Source organism: Camelus bactrianus, chromosome 1 (assembly GCF_048773025.1).
Source record: "Camelus bactrianus isolate YW-2024 breed Bactrian camel chromosome 1, ASM4877302v1, whole genome shotgun sequence".
In the NCBI taxonomy this organism is placed as follows: Eukaryota; Metazoa; Chordata; class Mammalia; order Artiodactyla; family Camelidae; genus Camelus; species Camelus bactrianus.
In genome coordinates, this window is record NC_133539.1 from 56,424,010 (window position 1) to 56,448,975 (window position 24,966).

At 46.2% G+C, this 24,966-nt stretch overlaps 1 protein-coding gene and 1 non-coding gene across 3 annotated transcripts in view; both read right to left on the reverse strand.

Moving 5' to 3' along the window:
- GPR156 (G protein-coupled receptor 156) overlaps positions 1-24,966 on the reverse strand; it is a 112,975-nt gene that overhangs the window by 1,515 nt on the left and 86,494 nt on the right. Inside the window, exons 9-11 of one of the 2 annotated variants that reach the window (XR_012507151.1) lie at positions 16,687-16,845; positions 4,094-12,533; positions 469-528 (exon numbers count right to left, since the gene is read on the reverse strand). Coding sequence is in view for 1 of the 2 variants with exons in the window: in XM_010970862.3 (XP_010969164.2) it covers positions 11,184-12,533; positions 16,687-16,845 (1,509 nt within the window). In the remaining variant the exon portion in view is untranslated. Of the gene's footprint in view, positions 1-468; positions 529-3,808; positions 12,534-16,686; positions 16,846-24,966 lie in introns of those variants that run through there. The other variant, XM_010970862.3, reaches the window with a different exon arrangement.
- TRNAD-AUC (transfer RNA aspartic acid (anticodon AUC)) lies at positions 3,249-3,320 on the reverse strand. The gene has a single exon. It is a non-coding gene; the product is annotated as a tRNA-Asp (tRNA).

Sequence of the window (24,966 nt, forward strand, 5' to 3'; positions counted from 1 at the left end):
AATCCAACCACACAATGAAACATAATGATGCCAGCAAGCAAGTCCTGAAGACTAATTTTAATAAAGTTTTACTAGATAATAATGTAAAATTATCTTTTCTTAGAGATAAGATTAGCATTGTGATGTTATTGAAATCTGAATTAAAGGAGGCATCTCATCTAATTCTTATTAGAGTTTGGAATGAAAAAGTCCTTTATCACAATTACCTACCATACTTACTGCTACTAAACTGTTGCAAGTTGGTACATTCAAAGATCAACTCTGAGCAATAGAATCTGAATATAAAATCAACTGCTATGGCAAGGTCCTCTTGAATCTAGCATGCTTATAAAACTGTTTCAATCATCTATTGCCATGAAATAAACTATACCCAAATTAGTGGCTAAAGCAACATTTATTTTGCTTGGAAATCTATGTTTTGGGTTGGGCTTGGTAGGTACAGCTTGTTTCTGCTCTACTAGGACTTACCTGGGGTGGCTCGAAGACCAGGAGCTAAAATCATCTAATGCAGAGGTTGATAAACTTTTTCTGTAAAAGATAGTAAATTATTTTCACCTTTGCAGACCATAGTTTTTGTTGTAACTACTAAACTCTGCCCTTGTAGCACAAAAGAAGCCATAGGCAAATAAGCGAGTGTGGTTGTGTTCCAATAAAACTCTATTAATAAAAACAGGCAATAAATCAGATCTGGACCTCAGGTCAAAATCTGCCAATCCTTGACCTAAAAGCTTCCTTACTCCCATACCTGGTAGTTGACGCTGGCTGCCGACCCTTATCTGAATCTTCCAGCCAGAATACCTCGGTGGGTCTCTCCGTGGGGCCTGAGCTTCCTCACAATATAGAGCTATGCTCCAAAGGCAAGTATTCAGAGAGGAAGAGCCAGGAGGAAGCTCTGTCTTTTTTATGACCTAGCCTGAGAAGCCATGCATCATCACTTCAACCGCACTGTTTCCCGAAGCAGTCACAAAGGCCCACTGAGGCTGAAGGGGAGGAAATGAAAGCTCTACTTCTTGATGGGGTAGTGACAAGGTTCTGGAAGAGCATGGGACCAGGGATATTGCTGAGCCCGTTTTTGGACAAGTCTTCCACCTTTACCATCTACCATGTGATGATTCAATTCTCCCCCTAGTTTTTTACATTCAAATCATTTCAAAACCCTTGCTTAAACCCTTGCTTGATGTCATTTGAGCTTCATTTGTTATGAAGACATTCACAAATACAACTGGTACTGAAATTTCTTGGAGCTGTTCTAAGTCATCTAGATTCAGGACAAGTTAAAATTTATTTTTATATTATCATTAAAATAAAAAGCCAATTTCAAAAAAAACTCAAAGAGATCTTGTGGTTCTTTGAAAATATTGTCTCCACTTGAGAAGCACTGATTCAAGACTTAGGCCGTAGGGGAAAACAAACAAACACGGACCAGTCCAACTTCCTGGAGTGAAGGTCGAAAGTCCTGTAATCACGGGCTGTGTGCACTTGCTCTAAGAGTCCTCTCCCCACAGCTCCCCGGGGAAGCTGTAGGTCAAGGATTTGGTCTTTTTTCCCTCAGAGACACCAGTAACAGCCCCTCATTGTTTTTAACCATTTTCAGCTGCATTCTGGCTCTTCCGAAGCCTCTGCACAGCAGTGTGAGAAAAAGTTCTCTTCTGCCTTTATAACTGGCTGGAATTCAGATCGACATGCCTTAGCTTTGTAGATCATCTTCCAAAAGCCTTTCTTAGGGTTTTGCTTGGCATCCGACCTGGAGGACTGGATACCTGATGGAGGTAGAAGAGCAGGCATGGGAAGGAACTTTTACCTGCTTAACCATCTGACTTCTCTTTCTTGGTTACCCGAACAAATAGAGCTTAAGGATGCTGCCCACTCTGACAAAGCCTTGCTGAGATCTTCCTTCAATATTTCAAATGGTAGAAGAAGACGTGGGAAGCATGTCTTCAAGTATGGAATGCCCCTATTCTGAGAACTGGAGGTGGTTAGACTGAGACGCCATATCTGAAATCCATAGGGAACAATGCAAGCACACCACAGACCTCAGTGTCAGGCAGGATGGTGGTTAATAGCATGCACCTCTCACACCCATGTGTCTTTTTTCTGGGTTGTTAGGTGTTGAGCTTTTCACATTTGGTCCAGGGACTGAGGGTAGGGTACCCAGCTGGTGTGGGGCTTCGGAGACCTTTACTGAGCAGCAAGAAGGGAAGGAGTGGCATATCCTGAAGGTGGGGCAACACTTGGTTAAAGCTAATTTGCTGTTTCTGTTGCACTGGTAAGTGAGGGGCTGAGCTGTGGGCCCTCCTTTTCTCCTGTACATCTTGGTAAGAGGTCTCTATCTTAAGATGCTTTCCTCTTTCCTACTCTTCATTCCCCTACTAACAGCCAGACCTCCTCTCTGTGACTCATGTACTCGCTGTAGAGATAATTCTGATGTCAGAAGCAGAGACCATTGATTTGAAAGAAGGAAAGCAATGACTATTCAGAAACAAGTCTCCTCTCATCATGCAAATACCTCTAATTAAGAAATCCAGATTCTGTGTCATGGAAACATAATTTCCTTTGACTCAGAGGATTCCAAGAATTGCTGCAGGCTATCAAACTTCCTTGATTTCCTGGGTTAAATGGCTTTGCCTTTTGCTCTGAGTTTTCTTGAACAAAAGTGAATTCAGTCTGACATTTGTGAAATATCTGGCATGTGCCAGGAGTGGTCCTAGTGACTTGAGAAATAGGTATGAACAACAGAGTTCCTACTGTCAAGGAGCTTACAACTAAACAAAATAACCTTTAAGTGGTAAAACTCTGAATGCTATGGGAATCCTGATAGAAAGAACACCGTAATGGGTTGAATTGTGTTCCTCCAAAATTTATATGTTGAATTCCTAACCCCCAGTACCTCAAATGTGGACCGCATTTGGAGCTAGGGTCTTTACAGAGGGAATTAAGTTACAGTGAGGTCATTAGGCTGCACACAAGGGAGAGAGGCCTGGGACACATCCCTTACAGCCCTTAGAAGGAATCAGTCCTGCCAACATCTTGATTATCTTGATTTTAGACTTCTAGTTTCCAGAACTGAGACAATAAATTTCTGTTGTTTAAGTCTCCCAGTTTGAGGTACTTTCTTACAACAGCCCTAGCGAAATAATAGACACTCAGTGGCCACCTTCTGCTTTTTTTGGTTGTTATTGTTTTGGGGGGTTTTTGTTTTGTTTTGCTTGAGTGGGGATTAGGTTTATTTATTTATTATTATTTTTTAATAGATGTACTGGGGATTGAACGCAGGACCTCGTGCATGATAGGCATGCACTCTACCACTGAGCTATATACCCTCTCCCCTTCACTTTCTGCTTTTGCACAAGCTGGTTCGGGAAAACCCTGGATAGATGTAAATTAAATGTCTGTGGAGCTTGCATTTACTAGACATTCATTCATTTATTCATTCATCCATTCCCTGTCTCTTTACCCTGGCTTATGTATTTTCTACTGCACTTACCACTAGCTGGGAAATAGAATCTTTTGTTTACTTGTTCACTGTTTCTCCATCTGCTTCATGATAGATGCACAATAAATATTTGTTGAATCAGAATTCATCCTCTCTTGCTCCCTTTCCCTCTCTCCTTCCATTAATATTTAAGCACCTCTTATGTCTGTTGTGTGCACAGCATTCCATGCTCATCCCCATCAGGACGTAAAGAGGTTCAAAGGATGGCTCTTGTCTCCAAGGAGTTTGTGATTTCAGGAGAGAGAAGCATGCCCATGTGAGGGGCTGCCTTCCACTGCCAGGCAGAGGGTGAGTGTGTATGTGCTGGACAGCTCTTGGATCATTACCATTGCAGAGGGAAGGCACAGTGGGCTGAGATGTGCAGGAAAGGCTCACGGAGGAGGAGGGACCTATGCTTGAGATGAAGAAAGGGAACATGAGAGTAATCCATCTACCTTCCCTAATACCTGCAGCGATGCTTAGGGAGGAGCAGGATTGGTCTGGGGCAGGACTGGGCAAAACGTAGGGATGGAGATGATGGCAGAAAGCCCAGGGGCTCTCAACTCTGGCGGCACGTGAAAATCTCTTTGGGAACTTAAAATGCTAATGTCAAGATCTTACCTTGATCTGGGATTCCTGGTAACTGCAGGCAGGGCTTCAGAGGAAAGAAATCCTTTTAGGATGTGGATTGACAGCAGTGGCTTCTGGATGCTAGGCCCGGACCACTCTGGCCCAGTCAGGAGGCTCCTGTAGTTGTGGAGTGACAGGGCTAATTGCTGGAAATAAGACATCTGGCTGCATTCCACTGGGAGGGCCCCCTTTCCCTGAGTGTAAAAGTGCCTGCTTGTGACATCAGAAGGATGTGTTGACAGATCTGCATCCTGTTCCGATTCTCTACTATATTTTATGGTGGGAACAGTAGCAACTGCAGCAGAAACAACCCAGTCTCTGCTTTTTTAAGATGCTTCAGCTTCCTGTAGGTGTTCATGGATGGGAAAGATGGAGGGAAGTGGTTTTCATCATCGCAAGTTTTTGTTTGTTTGTTTTGAGGATATTGGGGGAAACTGGGTCCAGAGTTTTAGGGATCTTACTGCTTGGGTCCTGTTAGCTCAGTTTCTTCCAGCATTATTGGTAAGGCCCTATCATAATGCTTGGCATATAGTGGACTCTCCACCAATGAGACAGAAGAGATCCTCTGAAATGCTAAACTTCAAGTACAGTCTGCAAGAAATACGCTGCCAAATTCCTTTTTTGTTTGCTCAAAATCCACTTGGTACAGACAGAAAGGTAGGAGCAGAGAGAAGAGTTGGTCAGTCTTCTAAATAAGCCTAGAAATGCTGATTGAGATCTACCTGGCATCAGGCGCTGTGCAGGATACTGTGGACATGCAAGGCTGAATCAGACATGGCTTTTGACCTCCAGTCCCTGATGATTTAGTCAGAGAGGCAAGAAGCGAACATGTGAAAAGTTCACAATGAAGGATTTATGTAACAGCTCAAGATAATAAATTCTGAGACCAGTTGGAACTGGTCGGAGGAAAGAGAAGTCACTGCAGCCTGGGGTGGCTAGAGGGAGAGGGAGGGGAGGTGGGAACAGATGTGAGAGCCTCAGGTGGGCGCTGGTGCGCTCTGGGTGACACACAGCAAACCCACTTGGCTGGAACAAGGTGGAGAGATTTAGGCAAGCTGAGAATGGGGGAGGGTAGAGCCCCAGAATGGAGGGTCTTGAGCCCCAAACCATGGTGAGAGTTCATCCTGCAGGAAGTGGGAGCAAGGACAGTCTTTCAGCAAAGCAGGGACCTGAGCTGAAGAGATTCCAGGGCCCTGCCTGAGTCCCAGCAGAAGCCCCGTGGTCTGCCCTGATTCTAGTCACCACAGGGTCTTCTGGGACCCTTGCCCAGCATCAGCTTTTGTGCCACTTAAAGCGCACGGCACTGGAGAAAAAACTTTCAGCTTGGAGGACTGGGTTTGGTCTTTTTAAACAAGGGACTGGCTTGTTTTCATTACCACGTGTGTTTGGCATTGAACTTCCTGAAGGGGGCGGGAGGGACCAGGTAGTTTTAGAAAGCTTACTTCCAGCCTTCAGGACGCTGTTGTTCAATGACTCAGCAATGGAGGGTTTTGCAACAGGCTTACAGAACCAGACCAGCTTGCTGGAAACCTTGGTGTCCTAAGAAAACCTCGGCCTGGGTCCCTGCCCTGCCGGGTTGAAATTCCTTCTGTCTTCTGGTAGCACGCCTGCAGCACATGCTCTGGAACCAGCATTGGGGCGTCCAAAAAGGGCTTTGGAATCAAGTCAGACTTCAGTTCAAAAGTTGGCTCTGCCTCTAACCGGTTGTGTGACTTTGGGCTACTGACTTAACCTCTCCCAGTTATAGTTTCCTCATCTGCAAAACAGAAATAATGACTATTTTGCGGGGGTGTTTATAAGCCTTAAATGAGACAAGGATTAAGTGGCACGTAGTAGGTATCCTATTTTTTTTTCTACTATGAAATGCATAGTATTTCTGTAAAGGAAATTAGTCCTCTTTTGGCTCTACCCTAAAAAAATCAGATTTCCTGACTTTCAGCTGCACCTTTCTCTAGGCGTGCCCTGATATCTGAGTCCTGCAGGTGGATGTGCTTCCCACAGTAGATGAGCCTGACCTAGAAGGGGTTCAGGGAGAAAATTCTGTTATCCTAGAAGTAGGCTGAACCAAAAGGCCATCCTCACATTGCCAGACCTATTTAAAAGACCCTTCCATCAGAAAAAAAAAAAAAATGAACACGAGGAACGGGGATTTTGGTATTAAGCAAGAAAACATAGAGAAGATTTTAAAATATAAAGCTGTGTTTCCCAAACAACTTTCTAAGACAAACACTTAATATAATGTTTACTATGTACCAGACATAGTTTGAATCAATAATTAATATTACTTCATTTAACCTTCATAACCACTGTATGAGGAAGGTGTTATTATCCTAGTTTACAGTTGGGTAAACTGAGCCACAAAGAAGTGATGCAACTTGCTGAAAATCACACAGACACCTGGGTGACTTTAAGGCCTGGCATTGCATGGGGGAAAATTATTGTTCAAAAATTAGTGGAGAAGAGAGCCCATCTAAAACGCCTGCTTTTGAGAAAAAGTCCGGGCATTATCCCAAAGCATTTAAACTTCAGTGAATCAACATTGTTGCCCATGGTGAGATACCTAAGCCATGCTTCCCAGGTGACCTCAGCTCTTATGAGAAGTCATATTAAGTCTAATTGGCAGTGACAGAAAGTTGGAGGGGGAGGTGGTAAGGACTCTGGGGGTCCCCCTTGAGCCAGTTCTGGCAAGGCCACTCTCCTCATTTCTTTTGACAAACATTTGCTGAGCATCAACCAATGCACCAGGCACAGTGCTGGGTGCTGGGGACACCAAGATAATTACAACAAGTTGTAGGCGCAAGAAGCCCACAGTCTAGTAGGGAAAGCAGAGAAATGAACCAACAGTTCTATCCACCCTGAAGAAAGGGCTCTGCAAGGGTACCCTTGCCCTTCTTCACGGAAGTGAGCCCCACTTTCTTTAACTCAGACCACAGCCAACACACTCATTCACAAGAGAGGCAAGGTCCACTGACAAAGCGAAGCAGGATGCCTCCTGCCCCCTGCTGTCCTCCCTCCTTCACATCTCATCTCTGTTCCCTGGACTTCTTGTCTTCCCTTTTTTTTCTGCTCTTTTGCTTTTCTCTTAGTCACCTGCAGACCTTTCCAGGGCTTCTCCAAAGCTTTTATTCTCTGAGCCCACATGTCATACTAGTATATTTAGACATCCGAAGGTAAGCCAAAGAATGAAAAGGGTTGGGAAAACACTGACCTACATCTTGTCAAGCTTGTAACAGGTCATTTTGCCTCATGGCACTAGCATTTCCTGTCTCTTTGTGACCTCGGTAGTGAACTGAGTATCCTGAGATGTTCCCTTACTCAAATGCAGTCTAGCTGCGGATGCTATGATCAGGAACATGTCAGGGAGAATGAGATCAGACTGGGTACCAGTGGTGGGAAAGAGCAAAGTTTGAAGACAAAGAGTAATCTCTCCTGTTTTCAGCCCTAAAGATGCCGTCTCTGCCTTAGACCTTCCTTAACAAAACCCAGACGCTGTTACTGGGAAAAGTGCAGCAGCCAGAGGGAACAGGGAAACTGTTTTACTTGGGGCTCTGAGAAGGGGGGCTCAGGGAGGTGATGGTGAGAAAGATGAACAGACCACTCTCCTGCTAATACAACTGCTTGTTGCTTAGTTACAAGCCTGTGAGGAAAGCATCTTTAAGAGATCTTTATCACAATAACTTTCTTGCTTCTCTTCCATTAACTCTATCGCTCTACCTCACTTCCCTCTAAGAGACTTAAAGTACTGTCATTTTCAGATTTCAGTTCCTTCTGGATCTTTCAGTGATGTTGTTTCTTACTCTTAAGGCAGTGGAAGGCACTGGAAGGCAGTGAAGCCAGACGGCTCTGCCGCCCTTTCTGCTGCACCGCTAGCTCCATTATAGGTTCTTTGCCTTCCTTTGTTTCCTTGCTTTCCTTTGTTTCATCCACTTATTGGCCCAGAAATCCATCCATCAAATATTTATTGGGCTCATACTTTGTACAAGGCTCTCTGATGGCTACCCTAGAGGATACAAAGATGCAGAAGACACATTCAACGCTTTCAGGAACTTGTAATCTGTGGAGACACATCTGAAAATAATAAAATAAATACAGGTACAGAAGAGATTCTGTGCAACTTGCATTGACTTTTCTCTTTATCATTTAGAAGTGATATGGTTTGTTAAAAACATGCCTCCCACATCTGATGCTCTTTTCTCCTCTACAAGCTCTGGGGAGGCCAAGTTGACCCTTTAAGGAAAGAGAGTTTGACTCAGGCCAGGGGAGAGGGACAGATTTTGGGATCAGGATGTACACATCCAATCCAAGATTTCAGTCAGCAGAGCAACAACACATAGATGGGTAAGAAGCAGGCCAGGCTCCACGCCAGACCTTAAGACAGGCATAGCCCGGACGGCGGCAGCAGAGGCAATGTTTACTTCTCCAGGGTTTCCTTGCATAACAAGTAAGAGCAGGCCAGAAGTCATGGCACACTCACCCCTTCAAGGATTTCTTCGCTGGATCAGGTGGCCTTGGGTAAAAGATTTAGGGAAAGAGCTTGTGAGGAGTAGGCGTGGAGATGGCGCAGAGTAAACAGTAGAGCTGGAGACAGTATTTTAGGGTAGGCCGTTGTCGTGTTTGGTACATAGTTTTCAAACCGAATGATAAATAAGGAAAAGGCAGGATAGATTCTCCATTTTTTCAACCAAGTCTAGCAAGGGTTACAAAGTCAAATGGACACAGACGCCTCCATACAACTAAGTTTGAAACATGGACCCCCAAATATCTTTCTTTATTTAATTAAGGGATGTCAATTTTGTTTGGAGGATGTTCAGAAAGGGCTGAAAGAGAATGCATGCTTTCCCTGAGCCTTGGAGGATGAGTAATTCACAAGGTGCACAAAGAGGGAAAAGAAATTTTATCTAGAAATTCTAGATAGAAGAGGGCTGGAGATGTGGAAGGGCTGGGATACGGGACCTGAGGCTATAGGAGCAGAGAGAGTGAGAGGCTACAAGGACTGCCAGGTTTAGAGGCTGCATATTTCACGCTGATGAACAGTAGGCTGCTTGTGGTGACATACTGGGAGGAAAGGAGGTGGTGAAGCCCAACCACAGGACCTCCTCTTCTGGAGGAAGAGTCGAGGGTCTCCAGAGTTTCCTCTGCCCGCTGGGGCAGGTGTTTCTGGGATAGGAGGCTGCACAGGGAGACCACAGAAGAATCTGTCATGAATGGCAGTTTGGTAGAAGGGTCAGCAAGCAGCAACTCTAATGGCCGCTGCGTCTCCACCCCTTTGGGTGGCTCAGTCTTCTCTATGCCCTGAAACTACAGTTTCTGAAGAGACTTTGCCTTGGGAGCCATTTCTTTTATTAAGGAATCTCTTGGATAGCATACAAACAGCACAAGCAGAAACTCCAAACCCACACACTGAATAAATTATGATATTTGTGTTTAAAAGTCGACAACAGAAGAAGCTGTGTTACTAGGAGGGCCTCCCGGTCTGGTGTCTGGAGATTCATAAGGTGTCAGCAGCCACCGGGAGTCCATGACACATCTTCTGTGAGACGTTTAGAGCCAAATGCCCCCTTCCAGACATATCTAAGGAGGCCCAAACTCGTGCACACAAACATGTGCACACGTAGATGCACACCCAGGTTGGGGCAGGGAATAGCCTGTAAACAACAACAGCTCAGCAACAAGTGCAGTGGCCCCAGCTGTGTCTTCCCTGTGGCTCTGGCAGCAGAGGAGACCCTGGCACTTAGCTTTCACTGACTCACTGGCTCCCGTGGGGGGTCCAGCGGGCCCCTGAGGCCATGGGGCAGCAGGGGCTGCCTCCTGAGGTGAGGAGCCCCGTTTTGTTCTCCTGGACTGCACAGTGAGCACAGGGCAGCTTCCCACACTACCCTGGCTTTCTGGTCTGGCCTGCCACCCTCAGAACAATGAATAGATGCGGCCCAGGGAAGTTGACCCACGTGGAGTCCACGAGCTGTGGGGCAAGCCCCCCTGGGGCCACTCCACTCTCCAGCGGTGTGATGTTGGGGAAGCCACCTCAGGTCTCAAAAAGCCTCATACTCTTATCTGTAAAAATGGGAATGCGAGTGTCCACTTCAAGGGATTATTGTAAGGAACTGCTGATTTTTGGTATTTCCAAGTACCGTGCCAGACTCGAGGTGAACGTTCAAAACCTGTTTTCTTTCCTACCTTCTCCCCCATTTCTTCCTTTCTGTTTCCCTACTTTCTATTTCCAGGTTTGTGTAGCCATCGGTGGTCACGTGGTCCCAAGGGCACTCAAAGCATCCCTCGACTAACAGGGCTTCACCTACCTCAGCAGAGATTGCCAGTGTGTGCGTCCCCTACTGCAAAACCACACCACTAGCAGAGTTCAAGGGGTGGGGCTCAGGTGCCATCCGAGTCCAGGAGAGAGATCTGGGCAGCCTGTGGCCCAGTGGACACCTGACTGCCTCAGGGACAATGGTGAGGCACCATAATGCTGTAAAGACATGAACACCAAACAGAGGTGGAGAGGTGGCTCTGAGCTGAGTCTAGCCAGAAGCTGGAACCTGGGGGTGGTGCTGTTCACCAACTTGAACAGAAATAAAACCACCCCTAGCCAAGAGTGGGATACCTAAGGACGGAGGAGACTTATCTTCCTAGCAGGTCTGCCACCAAAAAGCCAGGTGGACGCAACCAACACAGTCCACAGCTCTGGTTCTGCAGAAGTTTTCCTTCCATTTCTCCATCTGTCTGTCTACCAGCCATTCATCTGGTATATATGAAAACTTTTGTAGATCACAGGCTCCTCAGGACAGAAATCCCCCTGGGCTCATTTAGCACCTTTTATCCAAAGGGTATCTTTTATGGGCACTCAACTGGAGTTTTTTATGGGAATGCTGTGAGGTAGTAACAAGACAGGTGATACCCCTCTTTTTATAGATCAAGAAGTGCTCAAGGTAACACACTGCTCAGGCGAGCACAGCTGAGACATGGGGAGGGCTGGTCAAACGCATGGCACTGGTCTAGTCCCCGAAGGCCAGAACTGGCCTTCCCTTTGTAGGCCATGGTGCAGCTTGTCCTGGACAAACCTCTACATCCAGACTTGCTCTGCTGTTCACACCAGTGTGGGTTTCAAGTCACCTTTGAAGTTCACGATAGGCTTTGAGCGGGCCCACAGCTTTTCCCAGGAAGCCACCCCCACTGCAGGCTCAGGGTCGGTGTCTGAGGAGTCGCTGCCACTGGAATCAGAGGAGCTTTGGAAGCAGATTTCACAGTAGGGCCGGTGGCAGCGGCAGAAGAGCTCGTCTGAGCTGCTGGATTCTGTGTCAAGGTAGCTGCATGGAGAAGACAGGGAGGGGCAGCCTGGAGACCCCGGGGACTGCAGCTGCCGCTGCTCAGGCAGGTCTGCTGGGGCTCTGGACAGGTTGGGAGCAGTGGGACAGATTGCCCGGCCAGAACCAGAAGGCCGGTAAGGAAAGGTTGCGCGGCTCCCTTGGGCTCCCTGGGGCTCTGTCTGTTGTTGTTTGCTGCCCTCCAGGGAGCCTGACTTGCCTTGAGGATCTGGGAGTAGTAAAGGCTTCCCAGAAGAGGGTCTTGGTACCCTGGAATCAGCAGTTTGGGGGTCCAGGCAGGGGCTGTCCCTGTCCTGCACGTTGAGCCCACGGTGCGCCCCAGAAACAGTTCTATTTACCTGACGGCCCCCATACAAGGGTACAGAGCCTGGAAAGTGCGAACGAGCCCGCAGTGCTGCCCTCCTTCTCCTCACCAGGTGGGGGCTGAAGCCCAGCTCCTCAGAGAGGGGCGTCTTCTGGGGGCTGTGGGCAGCGCTGCTCTTCCATGGCTGCCCTGGACAGGACAGAGGAGGGCCAAGGGCAGCCTCAGGGCCCAGGCCCAGATCTTGCAGTACTTCCTGAAGCTTCTCCCTGATCACTGCATTGACCCTTGACCGTCGCTCTTGGGGCTCCTCTGAGTTCCCCAGCTGCCCCTGCCTCTGGGGAACAGAGCCTTCTCCACTTGGTATGAGGCTCTGGTGGAGGGCCACAGGGACCTGGTCTCTCTTTTCTGCACCCTGACTTTGCTCAGCCCACAGCTTCTGGTTGCAGCCCAAATTGAAATGACCAGAAAAGTCTTTCAAGTCAGAAATTTTCTCTTTCTGCTCTGAGGAGGGGCTGGCATCCTTCCTAGGCCCCTTGAGGTTCTGTACACTGGAGGAAGGCCCTGAGACACTCTGGGAGTCCCGGGTGGCTGCACGGGTATCGTTCTGAGATTCAGAGAGGTATTCGGAAGGCCCTTGAGCTGCCAGGCTGTGGGCAGAGGCCGCGGCCAGGACATCTGTGCTGTGGGAAGAGGCAGGCGGGACAGCCCCCTCTGGAGGGTCATGGGCGCACTCAGCTGACATCAGCCTCATCAGTTTCTCTTTGGCGTTGTTTACTTGTTCCTGCAGGCTTTCAATCACAGCATTTTTCTGTGAAACAAAAGCAAAACCATCAACAAAAGATGCTGCCGAGGGTTTTCACACTATGTCCTAAGGTGGAGAAAGCGTGGCATTGGAGGACCTTGATTTAAATCTCAGCTTCTCTGCGTATTAGCTGGTGATCTCAGGCTCTGAGGAGGGACCCCCATGAGTGAGATGAGTTGATGCACATAAAGTGATTAGCATGACAATGGACTATGGTGCTCAATAAAGATTAACCTTGATTTACTGTTGTTGTACGATCTTAATCCCCGCGTTGTCCCCAGGCTGTGGCACTGTCTGTGAGAAGGGAGGATGGGGCACAGTCTAAGTCTAGCTGCCTGCTGGCTGCTGCAGCGCCCTCTCAACTTTCTTCAGAATTGAGGGGGTCAGGTCACTCTGCAGGACACAGTCTGAATAATGTTTGGGATGGCCCAACTCTGGGGATATCACACTTTTGCAAAATACAGATGACCTTGAGGCACCACTCAAGGAGATGAATGAATGGGAAAACAAGAATTTTGCCTCTTGCTAGACAGCCTAGAAAATGGGAAGAACAGGGAGAAGGATGGAGATTCCTGGGTCAAAGTGACAAGATTGGAGCCAAGAGCCAATGAGAATCTCAGGCTGGTATTTTCACCTCTTCTGGCTGGAACCTAGGGGTGGGGGGCTGAAGCTATCATGTGGCACTATCAGCTGTCAATATCTCCCAAAGAAGAAATTGTATCAAAATTATTGGAGAAGCTTAAAAAAATAGGATTACCGGGAGTAGGTCCCTGATAACTTGATTCAATAGAACTAGAAGGGAGCCCAGAAGATAAATGAGGCTGGGGCAGTTCTGCCAGGAGCTGCCTACCTGCTGCAAGGCTGTTAGTTGATAAATAAGCTGTGCCTGGGATGCTGGCAGATGACAGCTACAGAGATGTGCCTGTTGTAACTCTGAGACCTTGGGACATGAAGTAGGAGGAAGAGTTAGTGGCAGTGGGTGTGCCCTGAGAATCCTCTGGTGGTACAGTAGTGACTGTCTAGCTCAGGCCTTGTGTCCATCTTCTGAAATTATGGATATTCAAAGGTAATGGAGCAGCAAAGAAATTCTCATGGGGAACTGATGGTCTTGGTTCAGATAACATGAGGTCGAGGGTTTGGAGGAGATAATTAAACAAGCGCTATGTTCCAGGAAGTCCTTGTCCCAATACCAAAATGCTGCCTCTTTGTTGCCATCCTCTTTAGAAGCTGAGGATGAGCATCTGGACATCCATTTTTTATACCCTAGAATAAAAGGATGTTTCCCCTCTTTAGGATACCTGACACAAGTTGCCTGCGGACTGAACCTGTGGTTTCTTCTCAGGTAGATACGGACAAGTTCCCCAGAAGCGACCCTTCGAGGGAGCCGTAAAGTAAGTAAACAAGCCCCGTAATAGTCTTCTGGCAGCAACGCCAAGGCAGCTCTACTGCTCCGTGTTTCTAAGCAGGAAGGTGATTTTTCTGATTATTGGTACTCCCAGTTCAACCTGGTTTAGTCTACTTCTTTTATCCTCAGGAAGGAGTCCCAGACCAGTGAGTAACTGGTGAATAAGCGGAAGGGACCTGCAGCTGAGCATCTGCCCACATTCTCCCTTCTCAGCCACAGGGCAGCAAGGGCTGGGCGTTGTTGGGGAAGTGCAGTGACTCAAGGGCTCGCGAGGAGCAGAGGGGATGAGTAACGGAGACATTCGCTCAGGCTTTTCATATCTGAGTGGTACCAGGTATCTCTCTGAGGGTCTCACAGGGCTGGCTGTGCTGGCTGCACTGGAGGGACCCCCAGCCCTCTTCCTTCTCATGAAGCCATCAGCTGATGACAGCTACCCCGGCAACTGAACCCTGAGTGCTGCCTTTTTGTGCTGTGTCCACAAGTTCCTTTGAGTGTAGGAAAACTGTAGAAACACTGAGTTGGGAAGAATATTCTTTTCCCCGCACACCAAGCTGGCTGGTGACAGTTTTAGGAACATCAGCCTCATCAGTAAATCTCCCTTCTTCGAGAAAAGAAAGTGGGGCTCTGTTTGCACCGTGGCTGTGTACTAATCAGAGGCATGGTGTGTGAGGCGCTGCCATCCTGAGCCCCAAATCTGACCAAACGTGGCAGCTGCATTTAAATGAGCTTCTTAACGATTATTTTGGGCACATCCAGGGAAGCAAAGCATCCACAGGCATGTTTTATAAGGTGCAGGCCACGGGGAGAAAACAGAATCTCTTGTTTCTATGTTTCAAAGTAATAGGTGAGTTTCCTCTGCTGCAGAGTGTCGAAGGGAGGTTCTTCAAGCTCTCAGAAGGTTCTAGCTGCTGGCCTCCAAACAGCCTGGGAAGTCAGGGACGGATGCTGCCCCATAAGGCCTCTGGGGACCCCTGCCTTAAGGCAAGGGAGGCAAGAATAGGATGGACCGCCCAGATCATGGGAAAGTAGAGTAGGACACCAGGGTGACAGAGGGGCTGTGGAGGACGGAAGAGCAGCTGAGATGTTGGACTCAGGGTTTGTGCACATGTGGAGTCAGGGGAGATACTTTATCCACTGGCGGTGCTGAAGCTGGGACCTCTCTTGACCTGCCACAGCGTCCTGGGATGGACTGCTGGCTCTCAGGCTTGTTCTGGGAAGGATGCTCCAGGTGTGGGGTGTCGGGGGCAGGAGGTCAGCACTTCACTGAGTATGCATCTGCTCCCTGTTAGGGCCCTTCCCCTGCAGACTCAAGGCATCTTTCTGGATAGAGCAGATTCAGTCACTGCGTGGGAAGCAGGGTAGCATGGCAGAAGCACATGAAGCACGTCACAAATTACTATGAGGCTGAAGAGTCAGGCCACTTGGCTGTTCCAACACCAGCGGGTTGTGAATGAAACCCATTCTGGGTGTCCTTGCCAAGTTTCTGGCCTTCTGTTTAGCTAAAAAAGAACGCTTCTTTGAAGACTTCACAGACTATCAAAGGCAACACTACTCCTTTGCCAGGTGGGAAGAAATCTGGCTTTGAAATGGTCCTAGATGCTTCATAAACAGTAAAGAAGTGGAGAAGTATTAATCTAATGGATGAAAAAGGCCCAGACCGAGGGGACGGGGTGTGAGGCTGAGGCGCACAGACAGCGGGTGCCTGGGCTGCTGAACCCCTTCACTGGTGGTGTTTCTTAGGTCCCCATCACACCACCCTCTCACACAGGGACTGCTGCTACCCAGGTGTCAGTCCAATACAAAAAAGCATAGTTTCCCAAATAGTGCCCACTCAGGTATGTTCTTGACCCCCCAAAAATAAGTAAATAAAAGGAATATAATTTTGTTATTGTGAAGAAACTGACTAATTCCTCTGGGCTCCGTGCCTCCTCTGAGGTAGGGCAGCCTCAAGCCTTCCCCTGTGCTTTCTTCAAGCCCACACCAGTCTGCCTAGTTCTGGGACAGGTGCCAATTCTGGCTCCAGAACAGAAGAAAGAACTGGGGCTGCCAGGTCCCCCTTTGGTGAGACTATGAGATTCAGAGGCTCTATTCAGCCCTCCTCCCTATCTTTAGACATTTCTTGATTTTCTAGGTTGGTAGGATGGTTGAGATTTCTAGTTAGAACCCAGAAAAGACAGTAAGGGGTCCTGTAAGATCTTAGAAAGAATGTAAAGAAAGAATATGTCATACAGCGGAAGCTAGCGTCCACCACTACTCAGGGCCTTTGCAATGCTGCTCCCCTCACTTGGAATGCTTTTCCCTGCACTCTTTCCCTGGTTAATTTATAGTTAACCTTTAGTTCTCAGTTCAGGGAGTCTTCTCTGACCACTCTAAATTAGGTTCCCCATTACTCTTTTTTGCCACTCTGATTTTTCCCTTCATAACATCACCATTTATATGTTTACTTGATCAATTTCTATTTCCTCCGCTACACTGTGAGCTCCATGAAGGTGAGGACGATATCTGTTTTGTTCACCAGCACTTAGCACAATGCCTGGCAGACATCCGTCGCATGAATGCATGAAGTGGGTGAGGGTCAGCAGTGGGAAGGGCATTGGGGGAGCACTGAGGCTCTGCTCGCTGCTAAGGGAAACAGGAATGGCTAGGAAGTGGGGAAATGGGCGGAGAAAGAATGTTAGCGATGAGACATCTGGGGCCCACCAAAGCGCGGCTGGAGTTCTTTACAGAGAACCCACCAGGCAGGGTCTAGCTTACTTCTGTGAGGAGTCTCTCCATGGAATTTTTCTCTCCTCTAACATGGCAATTCTGTTCCTCACCATACTGGCTATGCAAGCTTTTGCTGGGAGTGCTGAAATACTTGGCCATGCGTCTGATTGTTTGGTTTTCCTCTTCAAATACCTTCCATTGCTTCAGCTGTTAGATAAAAGAACACATGTTATTTATTTAATTACACACCCAGAAACACATTCTCTCCATTTCCCAAAAACACCAAGGAATGACAGTGTCACAGATACACACAGGCACAAACTATTCTCCCCTTAAAATCTACTTTACTCTGGATGGTTCACAGATAGCAATGACAGAAGGTTTAGAGAATGTTAAAATTGAATCATTTAAAAAGTGCCAAAGGAAGATGTCAGGTTGATGACGTAGAAAAATCTCAGCTTGACCCATCTACCTACCCACTGCCCGACTGGCCAAAGAAAAGCAGAGTTGAGGTGTACTTCGAGGGCCGCATTCTCAAGCCAGAGTTTAGGAGCAATACCGGGGTTAAGCAATCTAAACACTGTATGTTTCAAATGAAGCCGGTTTTTGTTGTGTGCAGCTGTTCTTAATTAGTCTCACTTGTTGAGTAATGGTATGCTTACTGCTATTGAAAACCCAGCTCCTCGCTGGAAGACTTCTAACCCAAATCAATAGTCAAGGCTCAGACAAAAAGAAAACCACAAATGTCAATAAAAATCAAGAAAAGATGATAGAACGATAGGCCGGCGACCTGACCGTCTTCTTCCCTGACAAACGAGCAGAGACTCAGAAGGAGGAGGACCCCAGTTAGAGCAGGGCCTCCGCTGTAGCCCGCGCACTGCGCTGCACGGCCCACCCTCAGCACAGCCGGTGAACACAGAGACTGTCAACGGGGAGGGGCCTAGGGAACGTTTTTCAGGGGAAACTGGTTTTGAGAAACAGTCCATGGATACCAGGGACGGGACTGAACATGGAACATTCACAAACAAGGGCACGCACCTGAGCCTCTGGGACACTGTCTCTTCCTAGCAAATGCCAGTGACACAAATGCCAGGGGAACCGAAAGGGCTTGAGGTGTCTCCTTTTCTCCTTAGGGATTCCCATAATTAAGAGCCCTAGTGATGGACGCTGGGCACTCTGGCCCCTTAGCTCTAGAAATGCTGCTAAGGTGTCTGTGGGGAGTCTCAAGGGATCCTGGGATGTCTTTGCTCGCTTGTCAAATACTTACTAAGCTCTGACTATGGAATACAACCCAAATTTGGTAAATCCCAGATAGGATTATAAATCCCACCATCAATTTCAATGCCACATCCTGCTCAAGTCCTCTTTGGTCTGCGGTTGACTCAGCATGAGTCCACGGTACTGGAGTCAGAGTAACCTGTGCTGGGTCAGGCCAGGAACCTCCCTTCTCAGATACCCTTCTTGAAGGCCCCTCCCTAGGGTGCCATCATCTCACTGTCCTCCTCAGGAGTTGCTGGAGCGCAGGAGTTGCAGGGGTAGGGGTGGGTGGATGAAGCAGCCCCCAGCGTCGCTCTCCTAGCACGGCCCCTAGCAGTGCTGCCGTAGCTCTGCGCCCCCTCAGGGCCCCTTAGCAGCACAGCTCTTCCCTTCTCTCCCCACAGCACCCTGAGTCCAAGCCCTCCCTGCAGGGCTGCTGGAGGGACTGCTCAACACTAGTGCAAGCGCACTTCCAAGGCTTTTGGTCTGTCTCACCCGAAGCAGGCTGCATGCAGCCAGGGTGCCCCTCGAATAAAGCCCCTGCCTTCAACCCCCTCCCCCTTAATTCCCTTGTGAAGGTCCTGGTCCTGGTCTTGTACTTGACCCTTTAGGATTTCTAGAATATGGCTATAAATCACCCTTAGCTAACAATTTCAGGAGCTCGTCAACGCCCTTTCTTCAGAAGGACCAGCGTAGCATTATTTTCTCAGCATCTGGGCTATGTGGGTGCAGGAGGCAGAGAACGGCCCCCAAAAGATGTTTCCCTCCTGATCCCTGTAACTTTGTGAATATGTTACCGTCCATGGCAAAAGGGATTTTGCAAATGTTACTGAGTTTAAAATTTTGAGACGGGGAGATTGTTCCAGATCATCCAGGCGGGCCCAATGTAATCAATCACAAGAGTCCTTATAAGAGGGAGGCGGGAGAGATGTGACAATAGAAAGAGAGATTACGAGATGCTGCACTGTTGGCTCTGAAGAGGGAGGGAGGACCTGCGAGTCAAAGAATGCAGGCGGCAGGTGGACACTAGGAAAGGCAGGGAAACAGATTCTCCCCACAAGGCTCCAGCAGGAACGCAGACCTACTAACACCTTGATTTCAGCCAAACAAGGCCCACGTTAGATTTCTGAGCTCCAGAACTTAAGCTAGCAATCTGTATCGGTTTAAGGCCCTCAACACGTGGTAGTTTGTTACAGCAGCACTAGGAAACCAGCACAGTGGGACTAAGCCTCAGCTCCAGAGCAGGATGCTCCCGGGCCTTCAGAAGTTCACCCCTCGTGCCTCTCTCACCTGCTACTCCCCTTGTTTTGATTTGTGCTTTGAGAAGAGCACAGACTCCGGGTGTTCCAGACACCTCCTCTTCTCTCTCATACCTCTCTGCCTCTGGTCAGGGAGACCCCTCGTCTGAAATGCCACCCACTGCTCCCCCCTAGTCTGCTCAGTGAGCTCTTAATCCTACTTCAAGATGGGCCCAAACACCCCATTTTCTGAGACTGTGTCACTGAGTCCCCACACAGGCTGGGACACCCCTTCCTCATCATAGCGTGACATGACTTCCTCAAACACTTTATAATATGTATTATAAATCCTTTCACATCCGCTCCCAAGTAGACTGAGAATGGGGCTGTGTGTTTAACTGCATGTTCCCAGCAGTTAGTAAATGGATTGACAGATATACAAATGAAGGAAGCTTTTCTTTAAAAAGTTCATCTGGGGGTGCTCAATTCAGCAGCACATATACTAGAAAGCTCATCTGGTGGCAGAGGGTGGATATAGCTCAGTGGTAGAGTGTGTGCTTAGCATGCATGAGGTCCTGGGTTCAATCCCCAATACTTCTATTTAAAAAAATTAAGACTGCCTTTGGGGCTTCAAAAAAAAAAAAAAAGAAAAAGCTCATTTGTCTAGTAGGGTTGCTGTGACATTTACAGAGAGCTAAAAGGAAGAGCAGAAAGTCACAGGCACCTTCACAGAGGAGTAGATGAACACTTGGTGGGTTTAGATGAGAAAATAACGTCTGACTTCAGGACCCCACCTGCCTCCCAAAGGCAGAGGCAGAGGAGGAGAATGTGTGGGAGGATAAGTCACATTCAAACCACAAAAGCAGGGGTTGGCTCATTGCTGGTGATGACCTCAGTGTTTGGCATAAACACTTAGGCATTTCCTGAGGGCCTCTGAGAATGCTACTTGGTCTGCTTGCTTTTTCAGTAACGTCATCCAATTCACCCAGCTTTCTAGCACTGCCTGGCTACCCTTGAGATATCTGTGCCTTTGCTTTCATAAATTTCTCCCATCAGAGTCCAGTCTGAAGGCTCAGTAGCAAGAAGGAAGCCCACCTTCCTGTCCCTTTCCCTCCCCATGTGGCTCTCCTCACACACTTTTCCAAATATGCTCAGCCATTCCACTGTCCTAGGAATACCCAGTCTCAGGTCTCACTGGGAGCATCCTTCTTTAACCAAAGGCCACCCAGCCAGAGGAGAAAATCAATTCAGGGGCACACAAACCCCAACAAACCTGTTACTTTTATACTTTGAAAAAGATTTAGCTCCTAAACCTAAAATACAATAGCCTATAAAATATATTTTTTAGTTTCAGATCATGGTCAGTTCAAGAGGAGGAAAAGCATGAGAGAGAAAATAGAAAAGACAGAATATGAGAAAGTACACTCAAGACAGACAGGAGGGCTGAGGGAGAGAGAAGGAAAGAGAAAGGCCAACTCTGTCCCTCTGCCCAGTTCCTGTACCATCCCCCATTTAATTCCATTTCCACTCCGCTTCAACAAACCAAGTGCTTGTTGTGTAGTTCAAACCTGCAAGTCAGATTCCAGGCTGAACTTCATCCTGCAATTTTATGTCTGTGTATAGATGGGAGTGTACCTAGATGTCACTTCTGTCCTAGAGGCTGAGGATTTAAACACCGAGAAGAGTGGAAATCTGAGGCTTAGGATGCAAGAGGGACAGAGGCCAGTGTGGAGAGAAGAGACCCAAGTAGGGCTGCATCATGCAAGTTTACTAATTCACTCCATTTTCAGATGGAGGTCTTGTTTTAGATCAGAAAGGCTTTCTTCTAATAGATCCTTGGTGATTAATTCTGCCCCAAATTATCTTGTCCTCTTTCAGAGACTCCTACTAGCTCTAAATTGTATCCTTAGATCTGTTCTCCATATTTCTTATTTAGTCTCTCATTTTTTATTTGTTTCCTTGTTTTCTATTTCCTTAGATTAATCCACTAATTCAGTATTTTGCCATGTCCAACTGCCTATTCATTGCTTCTGCTGGGATTTTAAAGTTAACATAATATTTTTCATTCTTATTCAATATTTCATGATTTAAGATTATGTCCTTTTCATGATGGTTTGCTTCAGTTGAAGAGAGGCAGTATCCTTTGAATTTTATTGACAAGACTAAAAAGGTATCTTGTGAAAACTTATTCTAAAATAAAAGGGATCCAGACTGGAAGAGAAGAGGTAAAATTGTCACTATATGTGGATGACATGATATTTTATATAGAAAACCCTAAAAGCTCCACACAAAAACTACTAGAGCTGATAAAAGAATTCAGCAAGGCAGCAGGATACAAGATTAACATACAGAAATCAGTTGCATTTCTTTACACTAACAACGAAATAGCAGGAAAAGAAAGTAAAGAAACAATCCCATTTAAAATCGCATCCAAAACAATAAAATATTTAGGAATAAATTTGACCAAGGAGGTGAAAGACTTATATGTGGAGAACTACAAAACACTGATTAAAGAAATTAAAGATGACTTTAAGAAATGGAATGATATCCCATGCTCTTGAATTGGAAGAATCAATATTGTAAAAATGGCCATACTGCTCATGGCAATCTACAGATTTAATGCAATCCCTATCAAATTACCCAGGACATTTTTCACAGAACTAGAACAAATAATCCTAAAATTTAAATGGAGTCACAGAAGATCCAGAATTGCCAAAGCAATACTGAGGAAAAAGAACGAAGCTGGAGGAATAACCCTCCCAGACTTCAGACAATACTACAGAGCTACAGTAATGAAAACAGTATGGTACTGGCATAAAAAACAGACATACGGATCAATGGAACAGAACAGAGAGCCCAGAAGTAAATCCACAGACCTACGGTCAATTAATCTTCAACAAAGGAGGAAAGAATATGCAATGGAAAAAAGACAGTCTATTCAGCAAGTAGTGTTAGGAAAACTGGACAGCAGCATGTAAATCAATGAAGTTAGAACACTCCCTCATACCATACACAAAATAAACTCAAAATGGCTTAAAGACTTAAATATAAGACAAGACACAATAAACCTCCTAGAAGAAAACATAGGCAAAACATTCTCTAACATAAATCTTAGCAGTCTACCCAGGCAATAGAAATAAAAGCAAACATTAACAAATGGGACCTATTAAACTTACAAGGTTTTGCACAGCAAAGGAAACCATAAGCAAAACAAAATGACAACCTATGGAATGGGAGAAAATATTTGTAAGTGATGTGACTGACAAAGGTTTAATTTCCAGAATATATAAACAGCTCATACAACTTAATAAGAAAAAAACAAACCACCCAATCCAGAAATGGGCAGAAGATCTAAAAAAGCAATTCTCCAGTGAAGACATACAAATGGCCAATAGGCACATGAAAAAATGCTCAATATCATTAATTATCAGAGAAATGCAAATCAAAACTACAATGAGGTATCACCTCACACCAGGCAGAATGGCCTTCATTCAAAAGTCCACAAACAATAAACGCTGGAGAAGGTGTGGAGAAAAGGAAAACCCTACCACACTGTTGGTGGGAACGTAGTTTGGTGCAGCCATTGTGGAAATCAGTATGGAGATTCCTCAAAAAACTAAAAATAGACTTACTATATGATCCAGCAATCCCATTCCTGAGTATATATCCTGAGGGAACTCTTAATTCAAAAAGATACATGCACCCCAATATTCATAGCCACACTATATACACTAGCCAAGACATGGAAACAACCTAAATGTCCATTAATCGATGACTGGATAAAGAAGATATGGTATATTTATACAATGGAATACTACTCAGCAATAAAAAAGAATAAAATAAGGGCATTTGCAGCAACATGGATGGACCTGGCGATCGTCATTCTAAGTGAAGTAAGCCAGAAAGAGAAAGAAAAATACCATATGATATCACTCATATGTGGAATCTAAAAAAAAAAAAAAGAAAAGAAAAGAAAAAAGAGGACACTATGAACTCATCTACAAAACAGACATAGTAAATAATTTTATGGTTACTGGGGGAAAGGGAGTGGGAAGGGATACATTTGGGAATTTGAGATTTGCAAAGGTTAACCACTATGTATAAAAACAGATAAAAGAACAAACTTCTACTGTATAGCACAAGGAACTACATTCAGTATCTTGTAATAACCTTTAATGAAAAAGAATATGAAAACGAATATATGTATACATATGCATGACTGGGACATTATGCTGTACACCAGAAATTGACACATTTTAACTGATTATGCTTCAGTTAAAAAAATCTATTTTACTTCAGAGGAAGACAGCTTCTCTAAATCAGAAATTTGTGGTCCTCTTCTTGTGAACTACAGAATCTCTTCTTAGGTCCTTTCCTTCTGAATGTATAGTCTTACATGGGAAGAGCTATAGTTTCCTGCTGTAGTAAATACATTTTCTTGGCTTTTCCCTCATCACCACAAGATGATTGCCATAGCCCCAGGTGTCACAAACATTCAGGGTAAGTAGAAGGTAGAAGAGATGATGCCAACCACACCTATAGCTTTTTTAGGAAAGCAAAAGCTTTCTCAGAAGCCTCTCAGGAAACCTTTAGTGTTCAAAGTTGTCACCCCTGGCAGAGCAAGTGTTTAGCTCTTTCAGCCTACATAGTGGAGGTGAACAAGGAAGAAAGGGTTTGGCAATGGGGGGATGGGTTATCAATCAATAATGTTGACCCCAGGGCCTAAGGGGTGGGCTTCCCAAAAGTCTCCTCTCCACTCTCTTTTCCCTACCTCCCAGGGAGGAACAGCCCTGGCTTTTCATAGCCCTTTCCGGCTACATCCCAGACAAGTAAGACGCAGCTCTCACTGGCTTCCTTCAGTCCAGTTCTGATAATACTAAGATTCAACAAAAAGTTCTCTCATTTTTGGCACAGAGGCAATATCCATCCTTGATTTTTAGAGCTGCTTCTACAGCTTTTTTCATATTTGTTCATTCTCTTGAGTATTTTGATGAGAATGTATGAAAGGGAAGGAGAGTAAAGGGCCTACGCCTGAGTCACACTGTTGTGCCCCAAAGTGCTCTCTTCCCTTTTATAAACACACTGTCACCCTCCATCAGCCAGAACTTTAATTACGGGTTAGCTCCCTCATGGAGAAGTCATTCTTAGCCAACTGGAAGATGCAGTGGGAGTCAGGATGCGGTCTTGAGGGAGTCGTGGGATGACGGGAGGCCTCATGGGGGAAGAAAAAAAGAGCTAGCAGGAACCTAGGAAAAGTGCCTAATGCCAAGTTCACTGACTTGAATGTGTGTGGTTCAGTGGTACCTGGGGCATACGTGAATAATTTAACCTCACTTTCCTTTCAGAGCCGGTGGATTCCTTCACCTTTTCCTCTGACTCCCTTTCTTTCTCTTGGCTGTCTGGAAATTTCTCCTTCTGTCTTCCTCCCATTTGCTTTTTCCTTAATCCTCATAATAAGAAACACATTTTTAATTTAGTTTTTATTTTTCCTTATTATGAAAAGAAAAGGAATGTTCTACATTTTTCTCTAATAAAAAGGTAAAAAAGCATGTTAAATTGCATAAAGGTCAAAACGCCTTTTCCCCTGTGAACATGCAGCCGCAAACAGGAAAGAAGGAAAGATTCCTCACTCCCGGGCTAGGAAAAGAAATGACATTTTCAGGGTGAAGGGGGGCTGAGGATGTGTGAAGCGGACTGGAAGGTGGGTGGGAAAGCAGTTTCTGTGAGAAGCCGCCAGGGCAGAAGTGGGGACACTGCTCCGTGGCTCTGACCTGCCCTCCTTTCTGACAGGGAGCAGAGTTACTCCTTCAGGACATCGAGAAGGGAAGAACAG